This window comes from Pyrus communis, chromosome 14, assembly GCF_963583255.1.
Source record: "Pyrus communis chromosome 14, drPyrComm1.1, whole genome shotgun sequence".
Taxonomy (NCBI): domain Eukaryota; kingdom Viridiplantae; phylum Streptophyta; class Magnoliopsida; order Rosales; family Rosaceae; genus Pyrus; species Pyrus communis.
The window spans coordinates 2,944,465-2,966,045 of record NC_084816.1 but is presented as its reverse complement, the minus strand read 5'-3'; the positions used below and the strand labels follow the sequence as shown (position 1 = coordinate 2,966,045).

The window sequence follows — 21,581 nt, the reverse complement described above, 5'->3', positions numbered from 1 at the left end:
TACAGACTAAGCAACCATGTATAACAGACTTAACAACTGTTTGCCTAATCTGTTGACAAGTGGCAATATTTGAGACATCTTGAGCTTTTATATACCTTTACAACATTCTCACGTGTAACGAATTTTCAAGCCTAATATACGCACAAATTTGGTGACGTGGAGCTGTCACGTGTTGCCGTTGGTTCACACATAAGATAACCTGCTCTGATATCATGAAAGAAGTTGAAGTTCCACTATAAATCATTTAATATATGATGAGTGGTCCAATTACTTATAGTTACGTACAAAATCCGTTCTCTTATCAAAATAGAATTTATTCTTAAAAAAAAAGTCATTGCACAATTCAAAATTTATAACCAATTTTGAAAATTCGTCAGAAGACAAAATGCCTCTTATTCGGGAGATATCTCGGCAGATTGATGAGTTAAGACTCCAAGAGGAGAGTTATTGGTGCCAGCGATCGAGGGTAAAATGGTTGAGGGAGGGGGATGCAAACACTCAGTTTTTTCACTCTTCAACCCTTCAGAGGCGTAGGAGAAATAAGATTGTGAAGCTTAGGGCTGAGAATGGGAACTGGGTGGAAAATCCGTCTCAGGTGCGCCATTTAGTGGATAATCATTTCTCTTCAGTTTTTAGCTCGGCAGGGGAACGTAACTGGGGGTCGCTGCTAGATTGCATTAATCCCTCGGTCTCGACAGAAATGAATGAGGCGCTAACTGCACTGGTTACGGAGGAGGAGATAAAGGAGGCTGCTGGGAATATAGGAGGTCTTAAGGCTCCCGGCCCCAATGGTTTCCAGGGGATCTTCTATCAGACATACTGGGAGATTGTGAAGGAAGATGTTTCGGCTCTGGTCAGAGAGTTGCTTCAGGACGTCGCGGGTTCGAGATTGATAAATCAGACTAATATAATACTGATTCCCAAAGTCCCTAATCCGGAATTTGTGTCGCAGTTCAGGCCTATCAGCCTGTGTAACTACTCGTACAAAATATTGTCAAAGATTCTTGCTAACCGGTTGAAGGTATTATTGCCTAAAATCATATCTCCATCTCAGAATGCTTTTGTGGCGGGTAGACAAATTCAGGATTGCATTGGCATAGCCCATGAGATGTTTCATTATCTGAAGGGAAGGAAAGCCAGGAACAGATTTGAAATGGGGATTAAACTGGATATGCAGAAGGCGTATGATAGGGTTGAATGGGACTTTTTGGATGCGGTAATGGAAAGAATGGGGTTCAGCAGTAGTTGGAGATCGCTAATTAATGGATGTATTTCGTCTGTCAAGTTCGCTGTTCTCCTAAATGGGCAGGCTGGAGAGTCTTTTGCTCCCTCGCGGGGTCTCCGTCAGGGGGATCCTCTTTCTCCTTATTTATTTATTTTGGTGGGGGAAGTTCTTTCCAAACTGATTCAGGGTGCGGTGGACCAAGGTAGGTTGGCGGGTGTTAAGAGTGGTGGATCCGGACCCGTGATTTCTCACCTCTTCTTTGCGGATGATACCCTTCTGTTTTTGCGGGCAGATGTGAAAAACTGCAGGAATTTGAAACATATGCTGGACAAATTTTGTGTGGTGTCTGGGCAGAAGGTTAATTTGGAGAAATCAAGTGTTTTCTTTGGGGCAAATGTTCCGAAAGTGAACGCTGATCAGATGGGGAATGCCCTTGGTATGGCGGTGGTTAGCAATCCGGGGACCTATTTGGGGGTCCCTGCTATTTGGGGCCGGTCGAAAAAGCGTGGTCTTGCTTATGTGAAAGGAAGAGTAATGGAAAAACTACAAGGGTGGAAACAAAGTACTCTATCCCGTGCCGGTAAAGAGGTTTTAATTAAGGCTGTTATCCAAGCTATTCCGGCGTACCCAATGTGCATTTTCAAATTCCCCGCCGCCGTTTATCAGGAATTGGATGCGTTGGTGGCTGGATTCTGGTGGGGTTGCAAGGAGAGAGCCCAAAAGATTCATTGGGTCTCAAAGGAGGTTTTGGGTTTGCCAAAAGACTTGGGTGGTTTAGGATTCAGAAACTTTATGGAATTTAATGATGCTCTGCTCGCTAAACAGTGTTGGCGTTTAATCACGGAACCGGACTCGTTGTGGGCTAGGGTGATTAAAGCCTGGTATTTTCCCCATGGCTCGATATGGGATGCGAAGAAAGGTGGTCGGGCTTCTTGGGCATGGAGCAGCCTCATATGTGGCAGGGACGTGATCAAGGAGGGTTCCCATTGGCAGATTTTGGGCGGTCAGGAGGTGCGGGTGTGGCAGGATAGGTGGCTTCCATCCTTGCCCCTTGGACATCCGGTGCCGGTTGGCCAGGTTGCGGTTACTCCCAGTTTAAGGGTCAGTGCGCTTATCTGTTCGGAGTCGGGGCAGTGGAATCTTAGCTTTTTACAGCCTTTCATATCGGGGGAGGCTTTGCAGGCTATTGAGGAGACGCCTCTGGGGGATCTAAGTCGTAATGATAGGCTTATCTGGGATTTGAGTAAGAATGGTACTTATTCGGTCAAGTCGGGTTATAGATGGCTGCAAGGTAGATCACTGGCTAGGAGGGACAAGCGTCGGCCTTTTGTGCGTGGGGTTCCCAAGGCGTTTTGGAAGCTGGAGGTGCCCCCCAAGTTGCGACATTTCCTGTGGCTTACGGTGCACAATTGTCTTCCTACTCGGGAAGCCCTGCACCGACGACGGTCCTCTCTGACCTCTACGTGTCCTATTTGCTGCTGCCATGATGAAACCATTGAGCACATTTTCCTTTCTTGCTCTTGGGTTGAGCCAATTTGGTTTGGTGGGGCTTTGGGGTATAAATTGGATCGTCTTTCTCTCCCGTCTTGGCTGGACTGGATTCAGAAGGTATTCTCTCCGAATTTTTGCAACTTTGGAGATACAATGTGGAGACAATCTTATATTGTTTTTACATGTTGGTGTATTTGGAAAGCTCGTTGTGATTTTGTTTTCAAAGGGATGTCTGTTAACCCTTTAAAAGTCTTGGCTGATGTTTCTGAGGCTATGAGCTCGTTTTTTGGTGCTAAGGCAATGGCTGGGGTTAGGGGAGGGGGTGACGGGAGGAGGGGTACCCAGGTGGCGCGGTGGTGTGCTCCGGCCGCTCCTTTTGTGAAGATTAATGTGGATGCTAGTTGATCCAAGGCCTCAAAGATGGGATTTGTTGGATTGATTGCGCGGGACATGGAGAGAAAATTCGTGGCTGCAGCGCGGTATGCTATATCTGCTCCTTCTGCTGCTGCAGCGGAGGCTTATGCGTTGTTGCACGTGTGCCAGCTCGGTGAAGAGTTGGGAGTAAGGTATGTAATTATTGAGTCAGACTCCCTTGAAGCGATTAATTGTTTATCTAGCTCGCTGTCTAGGGGTAGTTGGGAGGCATTCCTGGTGCTGGCTCGGGTTAAACAGCTAGGGGGGAAGTTCCTTGATTACCGATGGTCTTGGGTGCCCCGTTCTGCTAATGGCGTGGCTCACAAGATTGCATCGGGTGGTTTTACGGAGATGAGTGATGTCGTTTGGGTCGTTAGGCCCCCATCTTCGTTGGTCTTTGTATTGAATAATGACGGACTACCTTGTCCTCATTAATTTGTTTTGGTGGTGCTGGGGGTGACGCCTCTACTTGGTGGAGGGGTCTTTGTGGTTTACCCCTTGTCACTGCTTGTTTATTGTATGTTTGTTTGCCTCTCTGTAGGCCTTTTATGATATGGTATCTGGTGCTCAAAAAAAAAATGCCTCTTATTCGTGGAGCATTGCATATTCCCTATTTTTATATACAAGTCTCTGGTTAGTGGGCATCTTCTTTATGGAATAGCTACCTACAAAACACTTTGCACAAATCGAAATTAAGCGTCCAATTTGCCTTGAAATTGTATGCCACTTATCCTATGCATATGTTTTATTAGCAATTCTATGCATGTGTCTGTTAAGTGATTCGGAGAGAGAAAGCTGAGAGCGGAAAGAAAGGATAACTTCAACTTATTCACAGCATTTACCGGCTAGCTGCTCTTTACCTTTCTTCTTCCATGCATCAATTTTTTTTTAAGAATCTGTTTTCAATTTTCGAGGCATATTGACCTACTTCTTACACTAATTAACTTGAGGAAAATAGTCAAATCGTCCCCAACCTCACCGTCCACTGAATACATACCTGATTCTTCCACAGCATGCACACGCTATTTTTTCCCACTATTCCCAGTGATTTAGGGTTTTTTTTTAGATAAATGATAAATACACGTTATTCCAACCTTCTACACATCTCTATTTAGTCTTAATCATTATTTTTACTTATTTTATTCAATTTAATGGTTAAAAATAAAAATTAGTTTGTGAAAGACCTGTGCAAATCATCTCCCTTAATTTAATTCTTCTTTTGTGTTGGGTAGGGAAGTCGTAATATGATGTGCATTGAAGAGACATACACCATGCATTGTAGAAATTTATTTTGTTTTATTTTCTCCAAGGACATATGGTACAATAATTCAAGTTGTCGATCAGATATAGATATATATATATATATATATATATATATATATATATATATATATATATGTGTGTGTGTGTGTGTGTGTGTGTGTGTGTGTGTGTGTGTATTATACACACACACAGAAGATTGGGGACCGTCAGGGTGTGCATCAGTTGTGAGTATTTGGATGTTGATGTATAACAGTATAAGTAGCTGGCTAATCTACAAGAACAACACACTATTGTCAGGCCTTCTTTATCACTATTAGTAATATTAACCCTAGCGAATACTTGTCCATGGAGATCACACACAATAACATAAAGTAGAGTAGTAATATTAGGGAGATAAAATTTTTCAAACCAAATAATATGTCATCAATAAGAAACAAATACGTTAATTGACATTTAATTAATAATCCAATCATCTACAATCACATTATTTAGTCTGTAAAATTAGTTTAAAAAATTTGGTCTCCCTAGAATAACTCTATATAGTAACTGTTGAAGCTCAGGAAATCAATGGTTATCTGATCATATCTTCTCTCACGTCAAACTTCCTACAACGAGAGAGAGAGATAGAGAGAGAGAGAGAGAGAGAGAGTTTGGATGGTAATGAATCAATGAAGCGTGGGGGGAATGATGCTAGTGAAAGTATATACAAGGTATGACCACTGAAAGAGACGAGGATCAGCTAGAGGAGAGGGACAGACAAGATTCTCCCTAATCGTGTTATATATATATATATGTGCGCGCGCGCGTGTAATTAATTTGCTTTAGGGTCTGTAGTACGTATGTATAGAAATCGATTAATATTACCACAACCAGAGCTATCAGTATATATATATAGGGTTTGTAGTACGTATGTATATAAATGGATTAATATTACTACAACCAGAGCTATCAGTTTACACACACACACACACATACATTCATATATATAAAAACTACATTCATATTATATGTGGATGGAGTGCAGAAAATAATGAATGGTGGGATGGGGATGGACGTAGGTGGGGTTAATTCTATATATGCCAAAGGGGGGTAGGGATGGATATTGTGGCTGGCCGTGCACTGCAAGCTAAAGCAAGAGCAGAGACCAGACACTCTCTGCGTTGAGTTTTCAGTGCATGTGTGTGTGGTTGGTTTCTACTTTTTTCTTTATTAAATCAACCGGTTAACTGTACTTTTATACTGATACATGATTTATAAGTTGTCCATAGTTTGACTTTATAATTTACGATATGTTGTAGGTAATCTTGACTTTAGTGCATCTAACCACATTGGAGAAAGACGAGAGTTTGTTTGGTTTTGTTTTTAGAATAACTGAATGTATTATTATATGACAAATAAAAATACTTTTTGAATACGTTTGATAAAAAAATTTCAACTACAATTTTTATCATATAAGCATTTTTCGGTGAAAACCTGTTAGGTGCTTTTGCAGAAAGAACTCAATTTTTTTTATAAAAATTTCAACATGCTTATATTAATAATGTTTTAAGCATTTTAAACAAAAGCAGTCTCAAACGAATTTGTGGATGTTCGTATGCTACCATGGACTCCTCTCTTCCCTTATTGATATTCAGAACCTCTTGCATTATCCAACACAAATGATTGATTTAGAGTGAGAGAGACCACTGTGGCATTGGGTTCAGCACACACGCAAGGGGAACAATGGATCATTAGACCATGGCAGTTAATTTTTGTCTATAGGCTGTGGAGCCTTATAGGGGGAACTCATGAAACAGTGAATTATGTGTTATCTTATGATTACAAGATTCAAAAGAAAAAAATGACAGTTTTTTGGGATTTTACAAATGAAAAATGCTAAGAAGAATCTTTTAAAAGTGCAACTTTCAATGCATTTTTTGTCGCATCATGTTTTTGTCGTAATATTTTATGAAAAATGCTAAAGGGACTCTCCAAAAGTGGAGTTATCCATGGATTGTATATCACCTCACAGTTTAAAGTTTATTTTCGTGCCAACATTATAAAATATTATGTAAAAAATATAAGATGTCAGAGAGTCTCACTTTTGAAAGTCTCCTTAGTATTTTTCATGTTTTATAATGTTAACATGAAAATTCACGTTAAAATATGAATAATTTATGAACAATCCCGCCCTTGAGATTCTTTACAAATTTACTACAATCATGAGTTCCCCAACATTATTTTGTTGCAGCTGCAGGAATAATTGGGAATTTGTGGACAAAATGGCCCTTTGAGTATCTGATGGTTCTATCACTTTATTAAGATGCAAAGATCCGTGTATGGAGACCTTCTCAGAATTCACATGGTCAATTTTGACAAGCATTAATGGTTGACTTTAACCACTGGATGCGCCGTGAATAATTCCAGACTCTAGTTTTGGAATAGGATCTTCCTCAGATCTTCTTTGTGAAAATCCAGATGATCAATTAATCGTACTCGTTCATCATAAATTGTGAGGTTAGAAATTATTTTAAATTTTAAATTTTAAATTGAATATAAATAGTATTTAACAAAAGCTGGCTGTGGTTAGAAATTATTTAAAATTTAAGATTGAATATAAATAGTATTTAATGAAAACTGGCTGTAGATGTATGATGAACGGACACGATAGATTAATTCCCGGATTCCCACAAAGAGGATCCGGAGAGGATCCTTGTCCTCCACTTTTAACTTTTAGGGTATAAAAAAATTAAACTTTACATATTAAAACATTCTAAATAACTACCTAACGTTTTGAAAATTAGACATCTGGTAGATCACCGGGAATTTTATCAAAATTAAGTGATGACGTTATTATCATTAAATGATGAGATGGCAAAATCTAAAGTTGGTTTTCACTAATTGACGTTTTTGGAGTCCTACTCTCCCAAATTGACCAATTTTAGCCAAGTTAAACCATAAATTTGCTTAGCTAAATGGCGTCAATTTGAAGATTCAAGTCCCCATTGATGACTTGAGAGTTGAGAATTAAAGCACGCTTAATATTTATCCATGTTATCATTGAACGCTACTGAACCTAATAGATGTCCACTTTACAAAACTTTAGATAGTCATTTGGAATGTGTTAAAGAGGTTACAACGAATTTGAAATTACTCCAAGAAGTTAGGTACCCATTTTTTAAAATCAGCAAAAAGAATGTTGGGCATATCAATGGCTTGCCATATCAAACTATTTCTGTTTACTTATATGAGTAATCTCAATTTTTATTTATTTATTTTTACATACAAGAAAACCTAGAGGAAAGGAGATTTGAACATGGGACCTTCGCAATCAAAGACAAAATCTCTTAAACCGGCGAAATTAGCGTACTTCAAACTTCATACTTTGAAAATTCTTAAAAATTTGACAAAAAATCATGAGCACCAACAGTATGACCAAAACAACTATAGCAGATATGAACAAACCCGAACTCCATTACAATTTACATCCTTTTTCAATGTAAGCTATGATTCTGATTTCTGTTATACATAAGAAGCGTTACACATCGACGATTTATTTTTGAAGTGCCAAGACTTATTTCATTTCGATGAATTTTTAATGGCCCGCTCGTTCTTTCGAGTTACGCCTCCGTCGGATAATGTTTACCAAAACCGGCAGACTTTGCTAAGAAGCACCGGAGGATGAACCGTAAAGGTGAATGTTTTCTAAAATCAGAGTTCCGACGGGAGCACCAGAGGATGCATATTTCGGTTTTTCATTCCAGCAACCCGAAATGGATATATGTTCTATAACGGAAACTCTTTCTGGAGAACATCTAGATTCCGAGAATCGCAAGCTTCCAACATGTCGTTCCTAGAAGCACAGCTGCAACAAAGACGAGAATAGTAACGTATTTAATAGGTATCTTGCAAAGAGAGGCTTAAAAGATTTTTTTCCTACCTTTGATACTTAACATACCTCAACGAAATTCTCAAATATTGCCAACCGTTGTCTGCCTTTGGATTCATGGTCAGTGCTCGGACATAGTAACGTATGGAATCCTCATACATACCCTAGATGCAAAACCAGAGGGGAAGAAAGAAAATAACCGGTCAGACAATGTTGCGGATCCCAAATTTAAGACACTGGGAGACACTATCCTAACAGTTTGATTACTTATAACAAAGTCAAATAACAAGCAATAACTAGTCAAAATTCATGGACTGAGCGCTCTCTCTCAGCATCGAAGTTTGAAACCAAAACATTGTTCAAACTCGAAACAAGGTAGGAAATAATAAAATTCATTACCCGTCTAAAATTTCAAATTGATAGTGAGCATGAATTAAGCGTAGGAATAAACCTGGTTGGCATAACTGATACCCATATTTGCCCATGCACGAACATAATTTGGCTTCAAATCTAGTGCCTGTATACCCAGAGAAAGAACCAAAAACAAAAGTTAGTCCAAAGTAGATAGTATAAAATATTCACGAAAGTCAATTAAACACAGAAATACAAACATGCACTCTGTATTAAATAAAGCTGTACATCTATCACATAATGTACTGAAAGGCACCGAAGCCCATTGAAAGGAACAAAACAAAAGTAACAACTATAAACAAAAATTATGGAATTGTTTATTTTGTTAATAAGGAAAGATAAAGATAAAACTATTGTTGACGGAGAATCCCCAACCGATGACAATAAGGGTTGCAGGAAAATTGTAAACTCGTCTTTGAACAATTTTGGAAAGCCGCTAGTTCAAGAAGCATCTGAGTAACAATTTTCCTTAACACTCACTAACAAAAGTTTATCTTAGGATTATAAATTGCAGTCAATTTCTTATACGCTACAGTGGCTAAGGTGACTATTTCATCCTACATTTAGTCTTTCAGAATGAAAGGATTCATATGCATTTTACATATAAGGTAAGTTAGAAAGAAGAAACCCTACAAGGGTTGATTACCCAAATTACCTGTTGATAAGCGAATATCGCATCAGCACTCTGAACACTGTTTGCTTGTGTTGCTCCAAGCTTGTTCCACAACGAGTAATCTTGTGGCTTTAGTTTCAAAGCTGTCCGGAAGGAATCGATAGCTTTGTCATATTCTCTTGACAAATTGTAAAGGACACCAAGTACTATGTGCACATCAGCATCATCAGGTGACATCTGAGCAGCTTCATTGAATAATCTAGCAACCTGTGCATTTAGAAATAAGGTTTATTCATACATTATAGGTTTAGGGGTAACACTAAGCAATTCAATGCGCTAAAAACAATTTTGGGGAAAAAAATCCTCTGCTGAATATATTGGGAATATTAAGACCCACAAAACCATAAAGGTTCTAAAGGTGAACACTTACATCAGCATAGTACAAGGAATCAGACAGCTCTGGTTTGGTAAGTACCCCATACTTTTGGTGATGGCGTAACCATCCATATAAATATTTCAAAGCAGCCGCCTGCTCCAGTTCTGCAAATTTGAAGAGTCTTTATCAGTTTTTAAGTACTTTAGAGAAGTATCTGCTTCCTAGAGTTTGTTTCTGAAAAAATAAAAAATCACATTTTTTTTTTACAAACTGAAAAAGGCCAGATTTTTTTTGGCAAACAGAAAAAGACCATAAATATTCACACAACTAGTGTGCTTCAGGGGTGTCATTGACTGGATACTATGATGTATGATCAGTTGCTTGGAACTTTAATGATTACTCAAATGAGGTTCAACTGTTTTACTTATAAATGGAGAAAGAATGACTGACCATTTGTATGACTCACTCCAAGAGCAAGAAGCACTTCGAGGTTTGTTGGATCAGCCTCCTGTGCACGCATCATACCTGCTATAGCCTGCAAAGATTACATTTCAGGACATTAATTGTCATTCTATGGAGTTAAAACACACTGAAACACATGTATAAGTTAGATATAGGGTAGAAATAAGGTCATTCTTTGACTTAAAGCATGTTGTACGGCTATATGAAATTTTCAGGAGTTCATATAGTACAACTATATGGAGACCCCCTATGCTAAGGGTTAAAAACAAGGAATATGCCAAAAGTATACAATTTGTAAATGCTAGATGGTAAATATTAACATAGTAGGATTACCTGTTGATCATCATCATTTTCTGCATGCGCTATTCCAAGTAGCCTCCAACCTTCAGCATTGTCAGGGTTTTTGAGAACTTCGGCTTCTAATGCCAGCACTGCTTCACTCAAAAGACCCTTGTGGAACATTTCCTGGCCTACTTTTAGTGGGTTTGGGTGACCAACGTAAGGATTCATATCGGAAAATACATAAACTCCCCTTGCAGCATCATTACGCTGTTTCGTAGCTGCTTGCTCATTCATGTACCTGCTTGTTGAAAAGGAAGATAAGTTTTCTTTAAGGATGAAATAATGAATACCATAGAAGGTGAGTAATAACACAACGTCCTCCAAGCCCGTTTAATGAACGAGGAATGGAATCAACATTTATTACTCGAAATATCTTAAACAGACAGACATATAAGTTAACAAACCCATTAAGTATCTTTTTTTTCTTTTTTTTTTGAAACTAGTGTATCTGAGTCTTTGACCTGACTAATCAATAGGTCCCCCCACCGGACCCCACAACATTTGGGGAGCGAGAAACTCTAGCATTTTACTAGGTGGGTACCGTGGGAGAGAGTCGAACCCTAGACCACTTGGGAGCAAACCAAGGACCTGACAGCCAGACCAACAACTCTTGTCATCAAGTATCTTATAATTTTTTTTTTTTTTTTTTTTGGTCTGAAAGATAGGATACAAAGTTGATAACTATACAAGTAGAAACAAGAGAGGGAGGAATCTCACAAAGCCCATGCTCATGAACTGCAAAATCCACTCTTCATTACTCAAGTTCCCTCTTTTGAAATAAAGAAAGTTGAGTGATGCTTAAAGGGGACCAATATTTGAACATTAAATCACTTGAATTTCCAGTACTTTAGCGGTTTAGCCATGAGATGCATTCATTTCAGCACTAGGTGTCAATGTACAGACCAAAACCACCAACAGAAATGCATGATTCACTTGATTGAAATCACTGCAAACTTAAGGCACACGTTTAGTGCCTAGGATTGGATTGAATAACTCATTGGATTCAAGGTATGGAAGGAAGAAATGGAGGCCAACTTCCAACTTTTGTCCAAGTTGAAGGTCGAGGGAATAGTCATTAAAGGAAACTTATCCCTTCCAATACCCCACAAAATGGTAGGATATTAACACCATGTAACTAATTCATCTATTTTTTTCACCTTGGAAAAAATTTAGAAGTTTGCCTTCATTTCTTACTTCAACGTACCTTAAATCTAGTAAGTTTTCTGATTTAGTCCAATCCTAGCCAACAAACATGGCCAAGATGTTACTGTTGCTGTAACTTTGCAAATATATGACACATTCATTAGCTATTGGATTATACATCAGACCAACTTCCCCAAAGTAGAATATAAAGCTGATAAAGTAGAAAAACATTTTTTTTCAAAAAAGAACGATTTGACTTACTCATTGTATGCATTAGCCCAGCTATCAGCAGAACTGTCCCCCAAGAGTCCTTCACCAACCTGATTTCCAAAATCCTCTGCCCAGTCATCCACATGCAACTTAGTAAACTGATTGACCCACTGATCATCAACTGACCCATGCTCTTGTTCAGAATTAAACTCATTTGCCCATTGATTGGGTCCATGAGATAGCTGGAAAACCATCAGAATCAGACAGCAGAAATTGGAACTGGAGTGAACTCATTGCATAACAAATCAAGGAACTAAAAATAAAACCTTGTGTATGAGTTTGCCACCTTATAGAAGGATCATGTAAATCACTATCATTCTCCATTTGTGACCACAACTTACCCACAAAAAAGTTTATAAATGGGTTTCATTTTCCTTTAAGTATGAACTTCTAGCCTTGTCGCAACACAAATTTACAATAGGATATTTTCTTTTATACTTTTGTTAAGCATCTTTGGTTTCTTCCGCTTCAAAACAAGCTCGATTGCTCCAACATATAGAAGCATATTCTTAATTTTGTAGTATTATGTATGTTGAACTTTGTTGAAGTATATGTACAAAAAGTTAGACGCATTATAATTACCAATTCAATTACATTGGTTTTTTTATGTATAAGGTTTTTCTTGTGAAATGATTCTCGGACACCACTCTTTATTTTCGTCCCTTGATTCTCCTACGATCTAAAAAGGGTTGTGCATGGGAGAAAAAGGGTGTGAGGAAACCACTTCCCCTTTTCTTTTATGTGTCATCCCGCACCACAAGTCATCCCAGAAACTAACTCATCCCACCCTTTCTTCATACCATTCATAAACCAGAACATGAACACCTCACCTCAACACCCCAAAATAAGTAATTAGGCAGAATCGCTTGTACAAATAGGAAAAGTATCGCAAAATGGGTTCAAAATTGGTTGGTATATTTCAGATGCTGAAAGTAAATATAAAACTAGGGAACAAATATTCATATTCAGACCAGATTCCTACCTCGCCACGTGCATATTCGTCAGCCCAACTAGGACCCGCATTATACTGCTGTTGATATTCCGATGCCCAGTCCCCATATGATGTTGCCGGCTTGACTTGATTATCATCGATAATGAGTTCACCACGATTCATTTTTGACACAAACTGGAGAAACCTTGACTTCTACATACCCCGAAAAGTAAAATATATGAATGACGATAGTAATAATTCCAAAAAACAAGAATGCAATTACATTGCATCATTAATACCCATCATAACAAATCACATGTAATTGGAACAACGTTCTGACTACATGTCATGATAATTAACAGCCCCCGAGCTATATAATGCCAAAACATCCAGAGATTAATTCATGTAAGCGTCTGCTTACAAAATCAAAAAGTTGACACAAGCTAACAAGGACACCTAAAAGTGAATACAGTTAACAGCAATTGGAGCATTTCATGAGAATTTTTACAGGAATTCATCTTTAGTAATTCCATGTTTGTTATACTTGGAAGCACTAATGTAAAAAATGGTGTAAAAATGACATGTTACAAACATTAGCATCATTTATAATAGATTCTGTGACTAGTGACTATTGCAGTCCAAAAGGTTCAGCCAAAAATGATAAGTCAATTACAAGGCGTGCAAAAGCTCGGAAAGAGTGCTTGATTCCAAAAGTCATTTGCTGATGTGATATTCAATAAAAAAAAATGTCCCAAAATTCAGTCTTGGAAACAGTGTGAAGAACGTGTATAAACCTGAAACTTTGGTTCTTCATTCTGAGCTAGCGTATTTGCAAGCATACGAGTTTGCTCCATTGCAGCTAAGCTTGCCATATTTACACCTTTCATATGATCTGCAGACATCAACTGGGACTGTTCCTGTAACCACGGGAAACGGAAAATTATGCATCAATATAGCTCTCATATAAAATTTGTATTGATTATAGTTTTAAAATCCAAATCCTATTACAACGGGGTATCAAGCAGCATATACACAGTCTTACATTTTCAGTTCAAGGTCAACTCACATACAATAGTGTGATGCACCCAAACTAAGGTGGTAAGCCTAGTTTTTAATCAAGGGGCCAGAACTTATATATTCTTCTTCTTTTCTTTTCTATTTTCCTTAGGTTAAAAAACTTTTCGGTGCTTCTATATTACAAGCATACTCCACCATGTACTACGTGCTTCATCTTGAAGAAGCCCCTGGTTCTAGGCCAATACACTGCACAGGAATAATCCCCAAACCCCAGAATATTGTAAATTACCCTAAAAAAACCTAATATATTGCCACCACCAAATTTTAACTCAAGCACACATTTTCCAACCTCCTTGGTTGGTAAATCGATGATAACAATAAATAATTGCTAGCGTCATTCTCCATCACATTATGAAGGTCAATGATTGATCAATAGCAAGTGAGAATAGAATCAGTGAATGCAATTGACATACAAGCTACAATACTCCTTTACCTGCTCAAATTCAGAAGCCCAACCATTGGCACCATGTTGTCGCTCAAATGAGTGAGCCCACGCATTGGGATCACCATGATCTAACCTATGTTGGCTAAATTCAGTGACCCATCCTTGCGCAGTGTGAGCACCAGGTTTTGTTATAGCTTGGGATTCATTCCAATAATCGTCCAGTTCCCGAAACCTTGCAGGCAGAGGTCCTTTACTGTTGACATCACTGTCAATATCTAAAGAAGATAAAAGTGCATTTACCTGGAAAAATAGAAAATAGAAAATTAACCTAAACTCTTGAGACTAAGATTCTCTTTGGAAAGAAAAGGAACAACTCAAGATACAAACTTCTGAAACAAACCCCAAAGACAAGCAAAAACATGACAATGAGGAAACAGAAAATGTGCTATCGAATGCTCATAAAAAAAACCAAGCTGACAGCTACTACTAGAAATGAAGATTAATTTAGATTTATGACAGACAAATTCCAATATAACATAGGTAAGAGAAATTTCAAACCTGCCCATTAATAAAATCTTCACTTTTATCAGCAAAGAAGTGCCGGGCCATGATGCTGGTGCGATCACGTATACATTGTTTGTCACCAGCAGACAATCCTAACACTGGAAGTGGAGTGGGATGAAAAGGCATTCCACCACGACTACTTTCAACAAATGAGTGCAAAAAGCTTGACAACACCCTTTGTGGTGGCCCTGCAAAACATATTTAGAAGGGAAAAATATAGATAAATCTCAAAATAAATTAATAATCCTTTATGCTGAGGATAGACACTACTCCTGGTTATTTGATCAGAAGCAACGACCAGAAGTTTAGGCTAAGCATAAAGTACTACACAAAGCGGGAAGATAACAACCTACAACTCATCCAAAAAGAGAAATAACACAAAAGAGCTTTTCCTTTTTTCTGGTTGAACTATAAAATCTCAATAAAAATTAAAAAAATGCATATTGATCAGTTCGAGGGTTCACTTGAGCCAATAAACTGTTTCGTACATTAACTGGAAATTGAAAAGAAAAAAAAATTAACTAAAACTTCAAGCTTCTACCTCACTTCAAAGTTAAACGTTTCAAGATATAAAATAATTAAAAGTAGCAGCACCGAAATCCAAAACTCCAAAGTATCGCCTATTATGTGTTTTTTTCTTATTCAAATGCCAGTTTTGGGCATAAAAGCCTCTGACAAACACTCATCCACAAGCAACTGTACCATTCTCCAATGTTGATAAACACAGAAACCAATATCCATTCTTGATCAAGTAATCTTGCCATTTATGTCGTTCACTCGTTACTTACTTAAGAAGGCGAAATAACATGGACGAAGCGGAAAGCCTAGCAGGTTGTGAATGAAGTGCAACAATCAAGAGGTAAATAACAAGCACTTTGAGAAATTTACCATCCAAAGTCGTTTGAAGCTGAGGTCTAATATCATAAATGCGGTCGTGTTGAGGCATATGCATAGGCTCGGGCTGAGAACTCTGTACCTCGTCCCATGCATTGTCAAGCAGTCTGTTGCCATCAACCGAGTTGAAGTTTCGAAGAAACTCCGAGCTCTGACACAAAACGAATGCTAATTAAGCAAAATTAAAGGTAAGTAAATTCTAATACTAGAGTAAAATCAGTGGGGAAAGATTGGAGCTTTGGAAGTCGAACCTGAGTGCGGGGCTGCATAAACGGCCGGTCGAGCTCGGAGCCGGGGAGCTGTTGCAGGTGTCCATGGCCGTCGGGATAAAACTGCGGTTCGGAAACAGTGGGCGTCGACGAAGGTATCTCCTTCAACCTCTCCTGCTGACAAATTAAACCGAAATTCAACAAAACGACGCCGTCGCCGCCGTTTCCGACTAAATTGCTGATCGAAACGAATGAAATACAGGGAGATTGAAAGGAGGAAGAAAAGACGAACCTGCTTGGAGGAGGAGCCGATGAGGGCGTTGGCGAGGGCGCCGAAAGGATTGGAGGAAGAAGATTGGCCCGGAACCGCACAAGCTGCTCCGCCGGTCACGAGCTCGCGCATCGCCATGGCGGCCGATGTTCTTCTTCCTCTTCAATCCACACCAGAACTACAAAACAACCGCCACCCACCGTGTAAATATCTGTGCGTATTTTTCTTCTCTGTGAATTATTTAAATAATAATTTTAGAAAGACCAACCGGAAAATATGAAGAAATGACGAGTGTGTTTGTTGGGATTTGGATTGAGGGGATTACAGCAGAGACAGAGCCTTGATGCCCGTTTCAGTTCCTCTTCTTGGTCTGTGACGTCTGTCAAAGTTATCAGATTAATTAATTTTATTTATTTTTATGGCTTTTTAGCTTAAAATGCAATGTGATATTAGCATAAATCTTTACTTTCGATAAAATTGGTCTATGAGATTGTGGTACACTAATCATTTTGGTTATTTTGTAAAAGTTTCTGTTAAATAAAAATAAAACGATAAAAACATTATCAATTTTTGTCAAATCATTTTGACTTTATTAATTTAAAAGTATTTTTATCATTTTTATTCTTATTAAAAGAAATTTTTCACAAAAATGATTCATAACGAACAAACTCAGAAACTAATTATGTTAATTTCAAATCTCAGATATCAAAGTAAAAAGTTATGTCAATCTCATATATCATTTTAACTAAAACGTTTTATTTTATTTGTTTGGTTCGTCTTCCTCATGGGTCGTGTGACGTTGGAAAAGCGTTTCAAGCGATGGGCTTTATTCAAATCGACATGTCTTCTTCTATTTAGTAGTATTCATCTTCATTGATAAGTGAAATATTCACGAATTTGAATCGCATTATAAAAATGAACAGAACCTAAGATCTTTAACTTACAAGAAAAAGGAATACCATTGGACTATAATACTAAATGGTGATAATATTGTTTGTTAAAAAAAAAAAAAAAAATCAGCACGTCCTCTACTAAACGGGCCCAAGGTCTGAAGTTTGTAAAATATGGGCTGGGCCAGATGCCATTTCATGGTTCTAAAACCCACCAGACTCAGGCCCAAATACTGAACGAACGGAGTTAAGTCACCAACTCGGAAATTAAACTGCAATGAAATCACAAATAAAATAAAAAGAAAAGAGAAGGCAGAGAAGAGCAAAAGCAAAAACCGAAACCGGAGCTCCGAAGAGCCAAAAAACCAAAACCACCAAATCTCGAAATCGGAAAAAATGGCGGAATCCTCCAGCAGCGGGCTGACGTTCAAGCTCCACCCACTGGTGATCGTCAACATCTCCGACCACTACTCTAGGGTTAAGTCCCAGATGCACCCGCCCGTCACCAACACTTCGACACCACCACCGCCCAACAACGGCGCCGACGGAGCAGTAGAAGCAGCATCCTCTTCTTCCTTCTCCGACCCCGCCTCCGCCTCGTGTCCGCGGGTCTTCGGCTGCGTTATCGGGGTTCAGAGGGGCCGCACGGTCGAGATCTTCAACAGCTTCGAGCTCCTCTACGATCCTGCAACTCACTCCCTCGACCGCGCCTTCCTCGAGAAGAAGCAAGAGCTCTGTTGCGTTCTCGTTTCTCATAGCTTTTATTTTTTGTTATTTTATTTTTCATTTTTGTGGTTTTAATCAGTGGCAGTATTTTGCTTTTGCAGATAAGAAGGTGTTCCCGCACTTTTACATACTGGGGTGGTACTCTACTGGAACAGATGCTCAGGAATCTGACATGAACATCCACAAAGCTGTAATTTTTCTGCTCTTTTCTTATTATTCGAACCCGTAGATACTTGCATTACGTGATACTGTACTGTTAGCGACCGAATCATGTCGTCTACGAATTATGAATGATTCTTGAATTCGAGAGTCTAGTTTTTCGGCATGATGTTTATACTGCATTTGGTTTTCGGTATTCCCATGATAAGAATGTGTGTTTCTACTTTCTAATGTCGCAGCTGATGGATATCAATGAAAGCCCTGTTTATGTTATTCTCAACCCTATGATCAATGCTGCTCAAAAGGATCTCCCAATCACTATTTACGAAAGTGGTACGTTAGCTGCATTGTTATCTTGTTGTGTACGTGAGCTTTTGTGGGCATTTCCAGTTAAATGTGAACCTATGCATTTCTAATTTTGTGAATTTGTATGCTATGTGGTATCATATCTACGGCTGAAGCATGAATTTGTATTTTTATCATGGCAGCATGTGCATGTAGTGCTTTCTCGTTCTTGTATATACCATGTTGCTTATTTTAGCTTGTGCTGGTTGGTGGTTGTTTGCTTGAGATATTGTATTGGAATTCGGGCACGTTTGGTGTTTCTTAGGAAGCCATCCTTGAGAACTGTGGCAAACAAACTAAAAGTGCCCCAGTGCCGGTTCCAGTTCTTTCAATACTCTGTCGAACATAAAGCTGTCTAAAATTTAGTAGGTGGTTGTTTAAGCTTCTTAACAACCCCACATTGATGGTGTTGTACCACAGCGTTATCTGTTGTTTGCTGCCATTTTCTTAGTTTTAGTTAAGATTGTAGTGTTTCTTTTTTCTTTGTCTTCTACTGTACAATTAATAGTTCCTGCAACTCTTATTTGTCTGATGAAATCATGGTCCCTAGTGAAATCTATTGTGCAATGACTTTTAGGGTCGCAATATTTGTAACTGGACTGGCTTGCAAATTATTTCTATTGGCCAGAGTCTTATGGAAAACTTGTGGGATTTGGACAGTTTTCTTGGTTCCTATTTGAATTGCCGTTTATCGTTTATCTTTTTAAACTTTGTCGTCTTATGAGTGTTAACTTTACAACCGTAGAGATGCATGTCATTGATGGGATTCCACAGCTAATCTTTGTCAGCTCAAGCTATACCATTGAGGTTAGGCTTATTCATTATTTTCTACTTTAAAGTTATTTATTATTATCAACCAGGGTTTACGGAGACGTTTTTGTTCTTATTTTGTGTGTGTGTGTGTGTGTTCAAAGACGGTGGAAGCTGAGCGCATTTCAGTTGATCATGTTGCCCATCTTAAACCATCTGATGGAGGTTCAGCAGCAACTCAATGTGGGTCCTCAGTTGATCATGTTGCTTATCTCACACCAGTTCTTCCCCACAAAAGATAACTGGACGTACTCATCTATTTCTGATACAAACTAATACAACCTCGGTTGTGTGCAGTGGCTGCTCATCTTACAGGTATCCACAGTGCTATCAAGATGCTAAATAGCAGAATTAGAGTGCTTCATCACTATCTTCTTGCTATGCAGAAAGGTACGCACGTACTTTTAGTTTAAGTACAAGTACTTGCTTTTGTGTTGGCACTTTGTGTATACATACTGCTGGGAGCCATGTTTTAGAAAGGTCCAGAACTGATAATAATTGCTCTTGTTTTTCTACTTGCAGGTGATATACCTTGTGAAAATTCACTGTTAAGACAAGTATCAAGTCTTTTGAGAAGGTTGCCTGCCATAGAATCAGGGAAATTTCAAGATGATTTCTTGATGGTGAGTGTTCCTCGTTTCAATTCCGAATTCACTAGTAGAGGCATTTGTTATGCACTTGATTGTACTATTAGAGAAATAAACATTAATTAAAAATGGGAAGATGGCATAATAATTTTGGATAGTGCTGGGAAAATCGTAGAAGATTTGGTCCTTCCCTTCCCGGTTATATATGTTTCATCAGAATAAACTTGTTATATTATTGGTAAGAGCTGTATTCGGTAGAGCTCATTACTTATGCTTCATGGTTCAGAAAAGCTCTTAATTTAAGCTTCATAGTTCCAATTATCAATTTTATCTTGTCGTTTATTTGGATTGGAAGATTTTGTGATCCATAACTGGAAGCAAGGCCTCTTTGCTGAGATTTTTTCCTCTCTTTTCACATAATGTATGATTGTGGATAGTGGCTGCTGATTAAGCTGACATCTATATCCTGTGAATCACTATTGTTGCTGACCTCTTTTTTTTATTTTTGGTAGGAATACAATGACACTTTGTTGATTACATATTTGGCTGTGCTGACCAACTGCTCAAGGTATGAGATGTGGCATATCTTGCACTAATATGTTTTTCCTTGCATGTGATTCTTATGAACTGAATGTAAACATAAACTTTTCCACGTCAATGACTTTGATGTGAAGATCAAATGGGGGCTCAGTGAGAGCAGCTTAGGCACATGGGTTTGATACCCATGTATTCTCCTGTTTGAAACCCGAGGCTACCTATCTAGAAATTGGTCTTTCCTGCCCTGAACGATTGTAGGGTTCGGGGTGGGGGTGATTTTACTATCTTTTTCAGTTGATGTGTGGTAACGAATTTTGTTCCTACGCCTAAAATAAAGTTGTTTATAATACTGGTGTTGTCGTAAGTTGAATTTACGAATTACATTCACAGTTAGGATCGTAATCCAAACCTCTGTGTGATACTAATGCAGTTACCAAGTTTGCGTAGCTCTGTACTCTGCAGCGTGCGTATATTTTTGTTGGGGTAAAACAGTAGAGTAGTTGAATGTGGCATTGTATCAAAATTTCAATGATACTAAAGCAGTACATAGCTGAATATGACAATTGTATTCTCACTTCCTTTATTTCTTTTTTGCTCAGTACAACGAATGAGCTAGTGGACAAGTTCAACACCGCATATGATAGGCACAGTCGAAGAGGTGGACGGACTGCTTATTTCTGAAAGTTTCTTTGACAACTTTTTGGGTGCTGCTGTTTCGTTTGACAGCATAGAGGCGTAGAAATTGAAATCTTAACGAGACCTAGACCATACGGAATGAAATATGAATTTCAGTTTCCCCAACTGTCAATGCCCATTATTGTTTCGTTTTAGGTTGTAGTTTTTAAAAGGTAATATATGAGTCGTTTGATAATCATTTTGTTTTTGTTATTTATTATTATTTTCTGCTACAGATTGACGGAAGTGGAGAAAGATTGAGGGAAGTGAAGGAGAATGTACTAAATAAAAACTCGAAAGTAAAAGCCACTCTAATTAAATTAGGGTTACGATCGGAGAGCCTATTTTTTTGACATTCATTTTAACCCACTTTCTAAGAGCCTATTTTATAATATTTTTCTGTGATCCAAATAATTTATATTTTCATTCATTGTTTATTGAAATACAAAAATAATTTTCCGCTCAGTTTAACGGCCATTTTGATTGGCTGAAAAATTGTTAAAAACGGCCCTTCTTTTTTCTCAAAGTTCAAATATGATATCGAAGGAAGAAAAAAAACAAAAAAAAAAATTATATCGAAGTAGACCAGTTCCGCAGAAGTGAAAACCGCAAGCAACAAATAAAAAAAACTAATCACCATACA

General features: G+C 38.3%; 2 protein-coding genes across 4 annotated transcripts; one reads left to right on the top strand and one right to left on the bottom strand.

Moving 5' to 3' along the window:
* Positions 1-7,739: 7,739 nt before the first annotated feature.
* Positions 7,740-16,597, bottom strand: LOC137715855 (peroxisome biogenesis protein 5-like). Of its 3 annotated transcripts, XM_068455205.1 has the most exons (16): positions 16,478-16,597; positions 16,231-16,387; positions 15,981-16,115; positions 15,724-15,880; positions 14,830-15,023; positions 14,320-14,571; positions 13,604-13,726; positions 12,861-13,022; positions 11,870-12,060; positions 10,457-10,703; positions 10,112-10,196; positions 9,716-9,825; positions 9,328-9,552; positions 8,713-8,778; positions 8,331-8,425; positions 7,740-8,237 (listed from the first exon to the last, which is right to left on the bottom strand). In XM_068455205.1, the coding sequence occupies exons 2-16, from the start codon at positions 16,345-16,347 to the stop codon at positions 8,159-8,161; spliced, it is 2,238 nt and encodes a 745-aa protein (XP_068311306.1). In that variant the 5' UTR covers positions 16,348-16,387; positions 16,478-16,597; the 3' UTR covers positions 7,740-8,158. The 3 variants fall into 3 exon arrangements, with proteins under 3 accessions (XP_068311306.1, XP_068311305.1, XP_068311307.1); XM_068455204.1 differs by having other exon boundaries at positions 16,231-16,577; XM_068455206.1 differs by having other exon boundaries at positions 15,981-16,112; positions 16,231-16,577.
* Positions 16,598-17,396: 799 nt separating this feature from the next.
* LOC137715563 (COP9 signalosome complex subunit 6a-like) lies at positions 17,397-21,137 on the top strand. The gene is made up of 9 exons (XM_068454910.1): positions 17,397-17,835; positions 17,927-18,015; positions 18,224-18,317; positions 19,075-19,136; positions 19,244-19,322; positions 19,437-19,529; positions 19,662-19,762; positions 20,239-20,294; positions 20,863-21,137. Exons 1-9 carry the CDS (start codon positions 17,496-17,498, stop codon positions 20,942-20,944), a joined length of 996 nt encoding a protein of 331 aa, XP_068311011.1. The 5' UTR covers positions 17,397-17,495; the 3' UTR covers positions 20,945-21,137.
* The last annotated feature ends 444 nt before the right edge of the window (positions 21,138-21,581 follow it).

What these genes read in the sequence shown, in the direction of transcription:
- LOC137715855 (XM_068455205.1), bottom strand. Translation starts at nt 16,347, where the DNA reads ATGGCGATGCGCGAGCTCGTGACCGGCGGAGCAGCTTGTGCGGTTCCG. An exon ending in AAGATTTTATTAATGGGCAG is followed by an intron (nt 14,572 to 14,829) that starts GTTTGAAATTTC and finishes CTATTTTTCCAG; the next exon opens with GTAAATGCACTTTTATCTTC. An exon ending in GTATCAGTTATGCCAACCAG is followed by an intron (nt 8,426 to 8,712) that starts GTTTATTCCTAC and finishes TTTTGCATCTAG; the next exon opens with GGTATGTATGAGGATTCCAT.
- LOC137715563 (XM_068454910.1), top strand. Translation starts at nt 17,496, where the DNA reads ATGGCGGAATCCTCCAGCAGCGGGCTGACGTTCAAGCTCCACCCACTG. An exon ending in ACATGAACATCCACAAAGCT is followed by an intron (nt 18,016 to 18,223) that starts GTAATTTTTCTG and finishes CTAATGTCGCAG; the next exon opens with CTGATGGATATCAATGAAAG. An exon ending in TCTTCTTGCTATGCAGAAAG is followed by an intron (nt 19,530 to 19,661) that starts GTACGCACGTAC and finishes TTCTACTTGCAG; the next exon opens with GTGATATACCTTGTGAAAAT.